The 10361-nt window shown below is 46.1% G+C and overlaps 1 protein-coding gene across 1 annotated transcript in view; it reads left to right on the top strand.

Annotated features, from left to right (window-relative positions):
* The first annotated feature begins 379 nt into the window (after positions 1-379).
* Positions 380-10361, top strand: part of LOC134356336 (hypoxanthine-guanine phosphoribosyltransferase-like) — a 91304-nt gene continuing 81322 nt past the window's right edge. Inside the window, exon 1 of the mRNA XM_063067225.1 lies at positions 380-618. Within this exon, the coding sequence (XP_062923295.1) occupies positions 601-618 (18 nt within the window). The 5' untranslated portion in view covers positions 380-600. The remainder of the gene's footprint in view (positions 619-10361) is intronic.

Below are 10361 nucleotides of genomic sequence, written 5' to 3'. Positions count from 1 at the left end.
CCCAATTTAACCCTAACCAGTTCGTGAGACAATTTACAACGACCCATTAACCTACTAACCTGTACATCGTTAGACTGCGAGAGGAAGGCATAGCAGCCAAAAAACCCAGACATTCCATGGGGAGGACACACTGAGATTTGCTTCTGCCCAGAGGGGGTTGGAGGAAGAGTGAACAACCAGGGTAGATAGGATCAAATGTGATAGGAAGGGGCTAGTATAAAGTAAAAGGGGCCGAGCTGCCTATTTCTCCACCGCAATTCATCTCTACACCTCTCCCCCGCAACTCTTTGGACCTGGCAATGATTGACAGAACAGCAGTGCGCGTTGCTAAGGCAGCGGCAGTGATTGACAAGGAAGTAAGCGGCGGGCAGGACAGGGGTGCTCCCGTGCAGGTGCGCGGTTGCCAGGCGACGGCAGTGACTGACGGGGTGGGGGAAGGAGCGAGCACCTCAGGTGTCGTCTGACCAGCGGGAAGGTGAAATTCGTCCGGCGGTCGCGGCTGTTAAAGCCGCCGTGACGGGACGAAGACGACCGGCCGCCGCGCTCCGCTGTTGCAATTCACCGCCAGCCGGACGGCGCAACAAATCCGCATCCTTTGCAATGGCTTCGGGGCTGCTGGTGAGTACCTACGTTGTCTTAATCGCGGGTTTTATTTCATAGATTTAAGTGCCGACGCATTTATCCTTATTAATAGACCGCTTGATGCACCCAACAGACGTCATGCGCGACTGTCAGCTTTCTACGCGAGTCAAGCTCGTCTCTGAGCCGCACTGTTTATTTTCATATGCCTAGTCATTGCGTGATTTTTTTTCTCGGTGGTAGAAGAAGGGTATTTAATCCACATTTATGTGCCTTCCATTTACCGTGTGTGTTCGGCATTCAACGGTCCGGGAACCGGGAATAATTTATTGAAGGCATTCGTAAGCAATAAAATTTAATGCGGGAGCTCATAATTTGCTTTGGCTGCCTTCAACGCTCCAAGATACCTAAAAAAGATAGTTTTGGTTGTGATTCCTCCAGCGTGCGTTTTGCTGCAACCCTTTAGGAATATGGATTATTTTAATTACTGGCTGTATTCTCTCCGATTAACACTTGGGAGGGTATCACTTATTTCCTAGAATACAGCAGTGCATGACTTCCGCGGCGCCGAGCAGGTCTCTTGAGATGGAATTGAAATGGTTCCAGTTCCGTTCTGAAGTAACTGGGGAGGTTACTGTTCAAGACACCGTCACCCTCCGGATTGGATGAGGCTGAGAGAGGGGAATCTCGTAAAGTCACAGAGTCATGGAAACAGATCCTTCCGACCACCCATTTACACGAATCCGACGTTAATCCCGTTCATTATTCCTATCAGTGGCCCCCACCCCGTTACCCATCGATTTACAGCAATCAGTTAAATTACCAGTCTACACGTGACTGTGGAAAGGAACCAGGGACATCGGGACACTGGGGGGGGGGGGGTCTTCATGCGGTCACAAGAAGACCCTGTAAACTCCACACAACCAGCAGTGGAGGTCAGGTCCAGAAACACCTAGATAGAGTGGACATGGGAAGGAGGTCTTCTATAGTGAGGGAGTCTAGGACCAGAGGCCACAGCCTCAGAATACAAGAATGTCCCTTTAGAAAAGAGATGAGGAATTTATTTCACCAGAGTGTGGTGAATGTTTGGAATTCATCACGACAGGCGGCTGGGGAGGCTGAGTCATTGGGTATATTTAATGTGGAAGTTGCTAGGTTCTTGATTAGTAAGGGTTATCAAAGATTGCAGGGAAAAGGCAAGAGAATGGGGTTGAGAGGGATAGTAAATCAGTTATGATGGAATGGCTGAGCAGACTCAATGGGCTGAATGGCCGAGTTCTGCTCCTATACTTATGGCTGAATGGAGTTGTGAGGTAGAGGTTCTACCAGTCGCCACACTGAACCAGATGGATGTACAAACATCCCCCTCACTCTCTCCTTTCTGCAGGGCTCACTCGCTCTGCAATTCCTCGACCATTTATCCCTCCCGGCACTTCTCCCTGCAAGCAGCCAAAATGCTGCATCTACCCCTACAACTTCTCCCTCAACTCCATTCAGGAACCCAAACAGTCCTTCCTGGTGAGCCAGTGCCCCACCTGTGAGTATGCTGGAGTCTTCTGTTGTGTATAGTGCTCCCCATGCGGCCTATTCTACATTGGTGAGAACTGTCGTAAATCGGGGGACTGCTTTATCAAGCACCTCTGCTCCATCCACCACAAGTGGAACCTCTCAGTGGCCCAACCTTTTAATTTCAATTCCAATTTCCATTCTGACATGTCGGTCCATAGCCTGCTCTTGTGCCACGATCAACAGCTTGTGTTCCATCTAAGTAACCTCCCACCTGATGGCATGAATATCGATTTCTCCTTTCATTTAAAAAAAAATCCCTTCCTGTCTCCTCTTCTTTATTCCCTATTCTGGCCTCTTACCCCTTCTTACTTGCCTATTACTTCCCTGTGGGTCCCCTCCTCCTTCACTTTCTCTCATGGATCACTCACCTCTCCTATCAGATTCCTTCCTCTCCAACCCTTTACCTTTCCCACCCACCTGGCTTCACCTATCACCTTCCAGCTATCCTTCTTCCCCTCCCCCTAGGGTTGCCAACTTTCTCAGTCCCAAATAAGGGACAAGAGTAGCAGTCAAATACAGGACACTTGTGTTTACCCCGAGAAAGACTACCATGACCACGAAGCCTTGCGCGGGCACTTGTGTGCGCATGCGTGACGTGCGCATGTGTGTACGTGCCAATTTTTTTTCTACAAATTGGTTTTGGTTTAACCTTCCCGATTCTGTTAAGTGAAACTACACTATACATACATTATTTCTACTTTATATAGGCTGTATTTATCATATCATCGCAAACAACAGGAATTCTGCAGATGCTGGAAATTCAAGCAACACACATCAAAGTTGCTGGTGAACGCAGCAGGCCAAGCAGCATCTCTAGGAAGAGGTACAGTCAACGTTTCAGGCCGAGACCCTTCGTCAGGACTAACTGAAGGAAGAGTTAGTAAGAGATTTGAAAGTGGGAGGGGGAGGGGGAGATCCAAAATGATAGGGGAAGACAGGAGGGGGAGGGATGGAGCCAAGAGCTGGACAGGAGATTGGCAAAGGGGATATGAGAGGATCATGGGACAGGAGGTCCGGGGAGAAAGACAAGGGGGGGGGGGAACCAGAGGATGGGCAAAGGGTATAATCAGAAGGACAGAGGGAGAAAAAGGAGAGAGAGAAAGAATGTGTGTATAAAAATAAATAACGGATGGGGTACGAGGGGGAGGTGGGGCATTAGCGGAAGTTAGAGAAGTCGATGTTACGCCATTTTGGCTTACGAACGGTTTCATAGGAATGCTCTACCTTAGCCAGGGAAATACGGGACAAGGGCGGTCCCTATGGGACAAACCAGTTTAGCCCAATATACGGGATGTCCCAGCGAATTGGGGATAGTTAGCAGCCCTACCTCCCCCACCCCCTCCCACTTTTTTATTCTGGCATCTTTCCCCCTTACCAGTCCTGACGAAGGGCCTCGGCCTGATACATCAATTTTTAGCCAGAGGTTGGTGAAACTATGGAATTTTAGCCAGAGGGTGGTGAATCTGTGGAATTTGTTGCCACGGGCAGCAGTGGAGGCCAAGTCATTGGGTGTATTTAAGGCAGAGATTGATAGGTATGTGAGTAGCCAGGACATCAAAAGTTATGGTGAAAAGGCAGGAGAGTGGGACTAAATGGGAGAATGGATCAGCTCATGATAAAATGACGGAGCAGACTCGATGTGCCAAATGGCCGACTTCTGCTCCTTTGTCTTATGGTCTTTATTCCTTCTCGTTGATGCTGCCAGAGCTGCTGAGTTCCTCCACCATTTTGTGCGTGTTGTTCTGTATTTCTAGCGTCTGCAGAATTTCCTGTGTTTCGTATTGTGAAAGACCAGGAAAGTGAAGCTAGCAAGAAATGTTTCACCACGGAAGAGTGTCTTAAGACCAGAGGGCATGTGCTACAAGGAGAAGTTAGAGAAGTCTGGGCTGCTGTCCCCGGGGCTGAGGTTTATAGGATTATTTAGAGATACAGCATGGAACAGGCCCTTCTGGCCCAATGAGCCACACAGCCCAGTAACCCACCAATTTAACACCAGCTTAACCACAGGACAATTTACAATGACCAATTAATTATGAAAGGCATAGCTGGAGTAGACAGTTGGTATTTTTTCCCCCCAGGGGCAAATATCTAATATTAGAGGGCCTGTATTTAAGGCGAGATGGGGTAAGTTCAAAGGAGATGTGGAAAATAAGCTCTTTTCCCCCCACAGGGAGGTGGCTGCCTGGAACATGCCGCCGGCCACGGCGGTGGAGGCGAATATGATTAAGGCTCAATGTGAGGACAATGGAGGGATGTGGGCATTGTGTAGGCAGAAGAAATTAGTTTAGTTACTAGTATAATTAGTTCAGCACAGCATTGTGAGTCTGTTCTTTGTTCTAGGAGGTTTTCACCCAGAGGATGGTTGCAATGTGAAACACACTGCCTGAGAAGGTGGTGAGGGTAAGGACTTCCACAATGTTGAAGAATCATTTGGGAATGCGCTAGAATTGCCAAGGCATAGTAGGCTTTGGAGCAGGTGCACGTACAGCAAGTAGGCCTGGTGTAGAATGGGAGCTTGATGGTCAATGTGGACATGTTGGTCTGAAGCAGGGGTTCCCAACTTGGCACCTGTAGATCCCTTGCTTAATGGTATTGGTCCATGGCATCAAAAAGGTTGGGATCCCCTGGTGTAAAAGACCTGTTTCTGCACTGTATACAGATGTAGTGTGAAATTGTGAAAAAGCATGGGACTGGAGGATTTGTCTTTCAAATAAATATATACTTAAGATTCTTTCTAATTTGCAATCTGTTTGGAATATTCAGTTCTGACACTGAGGCCCTGACAACAGCATGGGATAGGAATTTCAATCAACATACACAAAATGCTGGAGGAACTTGGCAGGCCAGGCAGCATGTATGGAAAACAGCACAGTCGATGTTTTGGGACAAGACCCTTTGGCGGGAATTTCAATTTCTCTTTTGGTCTGCAATTAGTTAGGCATCCTTGCTGCAATGGCAACGTCAATGGCCATCAAGGACCCCCACCATTCAGACCATGCTCTCTCCTCACTGCTGCCATTAGGAAGCAGGTCGAGGAGCTATAGGTCCCACACCACCAGGTTCAGAAACAGTTATTAGCCTTCAACCATCAGCCTCCTGAACCAGTGTGGATAACTTCACTCACCTCAACTCCGAAATGATTCCACAACTTATGGACCCACTTTCCAGAACTCTACAACTCGTGTTCTCAGTACTTTTATTTACCTTTTTTTTTGTATTTGTAAGTTTGTCTTTTGCACATTGGTCAGTTTTTGTGTGTAGTTTTTCATTGGTTCTATTGTATTTCTTTGTCCCACTGTGAATGCCTGCAAGAAAATGAATCTCCGAATAGTGTACAGATACTGTATGTACTTTGATAATAAATTTACTTTGAACTTTAATGTTCCTAAGAAATGTTTGTAACCCAGACTGTTTGTAAGTTGTAACTGAAATCAGGGTGTGGGAAAGGATCACAGAAACAGTGATGATGGAACAGTGAGCAGGTATGGGAAGAGGTGGCCTCACAGGGTTCGGTGAGTGAGTCTGTTCACCACTTCCAGCTCTGTCAGGCTCCACCCAGCCCCGATCGTTGCAGCTCAGAGAGAAGGAATAGTCATTTAGAGATACCCCACAGAAACAGGCCGTTCCGGCCCTTTAAGCTACATCACCCTGCAACCTGCTGATTTAACCCTAGCCTAATCATGGGACAATTCACAATGACATTTTTGGACTGTGGGAGGAAACCAGAACACTGAGAGGAAACCCATGGGCACACAGGAAGGAGCACATAGATTTGCTTACAGAGGTTGCCGGAATTGAATTCTGAATTCCGTCGCCCAAGTTGCAGCTACCATTGTGTCCCAATGGGCGTTCATAACCTGAGGGAGGAAGCCTGAGAATATCAGCCCTGGTGGAGAGGAGAGGAGATTCACAAGGATGCTGCCAGGGTTTGAGATGTGTAGTTACGAGGAGAGGCTGATTCAACACAGAAAATGCTGTAATCACTCAGCGGGTTGGGGTCAGCATCTGTAGAAAGAGAAACTGTTTCAGATTTGGATATTTTTATCCCACATGCATGGACACATACAGTGAAATGGAATTGAATGGGTTGCCAAAGAGAATCTGCTTCTGCTAGTGGAACTTCCTTGTTCACCACCAGGAACTGGGGGACATACAGTGCCTATAAATAGTATTCGCTCTCTCCTTGGAAGTTTTCACATTTTATTGTTTTACAACTTTGAAGCACAGTGGATTTAATTTGGCTTTTTTGACACTGATCAACAGAAAAAGGTTCTTTAGTGACAAAGTGAAAACAGATCTCTGCAAAGTGATCTAAATTTATTACAATTATTAATCACAAAATGATTACATACTTACTCACCCCCTTCAAGCCAGTATTTAGTGTATGCACCTTTGGCAGAAATTACAGTCTTGAGTCTGTGTGGATAGGTCTGTATCAGCTTTGCACATCTGGACACTGCAATTTTTCCCCAATCTTCTATACAAAACTGCTCAAGCTCTGTCAGATTGCATGAGGATCATGAGCGAACAGCCCTTTTTAAATCCAGCCACAAATTCTCAATTGGTTTGAAGTCTGGACTCTGACTTGGCCACTCCAGGACATTAGTTTGTTTTTAAGTCAATCCTGTGCAGCTTTGGCTTTATGCTTGAGGTCATTGTCTTGCTGGAAAACAAATCTTCTCCCAATTTACAGTTCTCTTTCAGATTACATCAGGTTTTCCTCCAGGAGTTTCTTGTATTTTGCTGTATTCATTTTACCCTCTACCTTCACAAGCCTTCCAGGGCCTGCTGCAGTGAAGCATCTCCACAGTGTGATGTAGCCACCACCATGCTTCATGGTATAGATGGTATGTTTTTGATAATGTGTGGTGTTTGGCTTGTGCCAAACATAGTGTTTAATCTGATGGCCAAAAAGCTCAATTTTGGTTTCATCAGACCACAGAACCTTCTTCCAGTTGACTTCAGAGTCTCCACACATGCCTTCTGGCAAACTCCAGCTGAGATTTCATATGCTTTCTCTTAGTTACTCTCCCATAATGCTGTGACTGGTGAAGCACCTGGGTAACAGTTATATGCGCAGTCTCTTCCATCTCAGCCACTGAAGCTTGTAACTCCTCCAGAGTTGTCATAGGTCTTTTGGGGGCTTCCCTCACAAGTCCCCCTTCTTGTACGGTCACTCAGTTTTTGAGAATGGCCTGCTCTAGGCAGAATTACAGCTGTACCATATTCTTTCCATTTCTTGGTGATTGACTTAATTGTACTCCAAGGGATAATCAGTGACTTGGGAAATTTTCTTGTATCCATCTCCTGACTTGTGCTGTTGAATAACCTTTTTGTGGAGTTGCTCGGAGTGTTCTTTTATCTTCATGGTGTAGTTTTTGCCAGGATACTGACTTGCCAGCAGTTGGACCTTCCAGATATAAACCAGTGTGTAGTCAAGATGTTTCTATTTTTACCACAGTCAATTGAAACACCTTGACTGCACGCAAGTTTATATATAACTAGGACACCTTAACTAATTATGTGACTTCTAAAACCAGTTGGCTGTGTCAGTGATGATTGGTGAGCCATATTAAGGGGGAGGGGTGTTGAACACTTGTGCAATCAATTATCTTGTGTTTTATGTTTGTAATTAGCTTAGAATCCTTTGTAGAGATCTGTTTTCATGTTGACATGGAAGAGTCTTTTTCTGTTGATCAAATCTAAATCCACTGTGATTCGGGGGGCGGGGGGGGCGGTTTGTGAATACTTTTTATAGGCACTGTATTTATTTATTTATTGAGATAGGTACAGCGTGGAATTGGCCCTTCTGGCACTTTGAGCTGCGCTGCCCTCGACAATTCCTCGATGTAATCCTGGCCTCATCACGGGACAATTTGCAATGCCCAATTAACCTACTAACCGGCACGTCTTTGGACTGTGGAAGGAAGCTGGAGCACCCAGAAGAAACCTACGTGGTGATGGGAAAAGTGTAGAAACTCCTTTTGGGAGGCAGCAGGAACTGAACTCGGGTTGCCTGTACTGTAACACGTTGTTCTGCCCACCACGCGACCGTGCGGCAGTAGTCCTGCTCAACCTCTGAGCAAAGTCAGGAAACTGTTCGTGACAGAAGGGTAGGCATAACCAGGAGTGCTCCTCGCCAAGAGCAAATGTATTGCGGAGCTTTCAATCTCTGTTGGAGAAGCGGTTCATGGATATGGCGTAAAGGTCGGGCAGCAGAAATACTGTTCAGGCCTTTCTTGAGCACAGTGAATATTGAGGCACTAAAGAATGATGGAAGGAATGCAACCTTCCCACAAGTAGATAAAAGAACATGTTTTGCATGATCCAAAATGAAGGCTTTATAATATTATTGTGCAAAATTGGATAACCTTCGTCACGTATTTAAGTAACACCAAAATAAACTATTTAGTGAGAATGTTCCACTGGTAAACTATTTGAGTACAAAATTAAGTCCTTGAATGATAAACCAGTTTCAGCAATGTGTGAAGTTATGAAGGATATAGGTTGGGTAAGTGCATGCAGTTTTTCCCCTCACTGAGGATGGTTGAGACTAGAACTTGAGGTTAAGGGTGAAAGGTGAAATATTTAAAGGGAACATGAGGGGGGGACCTATTCACTCAGGGTGGTGGGAGTGTGGAATGAGTTGCCAAGGAAGTGATGGATGTGGGTTTGATTTCCACATTTAAGAGAAATTTGGATAGTACATGGATGGGAGGGGTATGGAGGGCAAAGGTCAGGGTGAAGGTTAATGTAACAAGGCAAGGACTAGATGGACCGAAGGGCCTGTTTCTGTGCTTTAGTATTTTATAACTCTCACTCTAAATTGCTAGGCTTTTACTGCGCATTTGCGAGCTTAGGAACAAGGGGTTACACCTCACCTGCTGCACATTCAGCGGGCCTGTCACGAGGCACCTGAGCTTCAGGGAGAGGTTCAGAGGTGGTCAGAACTTCTGGTAGCATAGGGGTTAGTGTTACGCTTTCCAGTACCCGCGATAGGGGTTCAGTTCTGCCACTGGCTGTGAGGAGTTTGTATATTCTCCCCTTGACTGCGTGGGATCCTTCCGGGTGTTCCAGTTTTCTCCCACATTCCAAAGACGTACCGGTTAGAGTTGATAAGTTGTGGGCATGCTATGTTGGTGCTGGAAGCATACAGCAGTTGCAGGCTGCCCCTTACACGTCGTAGGACTGTGTAGGTTATTGACATGAATAATGATTTCACTGTTTCAGTGCACATGTGAGAAATAAATGTAATCTTTTATCCATGGGAAAGCCCCTGGAAGCTTTGGCAGACATCAAATACCCATCTCCAGCTTTACTGACTCTTAGAACATGCTTTAAAATGTTTCTGGTTGTTTTTGATGGTCTCCTGCCCCAGAGACCTACAGCCGGATCTTGTCTGGGACACTGGAGAGGGCCAGTTTTCCCTCACTGCCATTGGCTGAAGTTGTGACATTTCCTCCAGAACGTTTGCTGGGATAAGATCACCAACGGCAACGTTGACCCCATTTCCTTCATGAGCAGATTATATTTGGATTTCTGAAGTTGGATTCAATTGATTTTTTTTGTGTCTTAAGTGGTCTATTTTAAAAGATCCTTGCTGTATATCTAATGCTAAAGGCATTCACGTACAATCAATAACACTTAGGGTGATGTGGTATTGTAGTCTGATTACTGAACTAGCAACCCAGGTTCAATTCCTATCACAATCTGTAAAGTGTTTGTACGTTCTCCCACGTCCACTTGGGTTTCCTCCAGGTGCTCCACTTTCCTCCCACATATCTAAATTTTACAGATTAGGCAGGTAATTAGTCACATGGGTGCAATAGGGAGCATGGACTGGTTGGGCCACAAGGCCCCTTCACCGTGTTGTACCTCTAAATAAATGTTCTTCCCTCCCCTACTCGTTCCCATTATCACCTCCTTTATCAGATTCCAGCAGTAAGGCTACGTCCACTCTAAACCAGATGATGTTGAAAACGCCGGTTTCATGTAAAAGCAATACGCGTCCACACCGGTGGTCTTGAAAATACCTCTGTCCACATTAAAACGGGTATTTGGGCGAATCTCCTCCTACTGGGCATGCGCAGGATACACCTACAGAAAACAAGCGAAGAGGAAGCAGTATACTTGGTGCGCGTTTGTCCAGTTACAGACTAGAAGAAGTTACAAGGAAATTGCCAAATGACGGACAGCTGTTGGCTCTCGCGCAG

This window comes from Mobula hypostoma, chromosome 14, assembly GCF_963921235.1.
Source record: "Mobula hypostoma chromosome 14, sMobHyp1.1, whole genome shotgun sequence".
NCBI classification, from domain to species: Eukaryota; Metazoa; Chordata; class Chondrichthyes; order Myliobatiformes; family Myliobatidae; genus Mobula; species Mobula hypostoma.
Note: the sequence above shows the minus strand (reverse complement) of the source record. Positions and strands in the feature narration are given on the sequence as shown.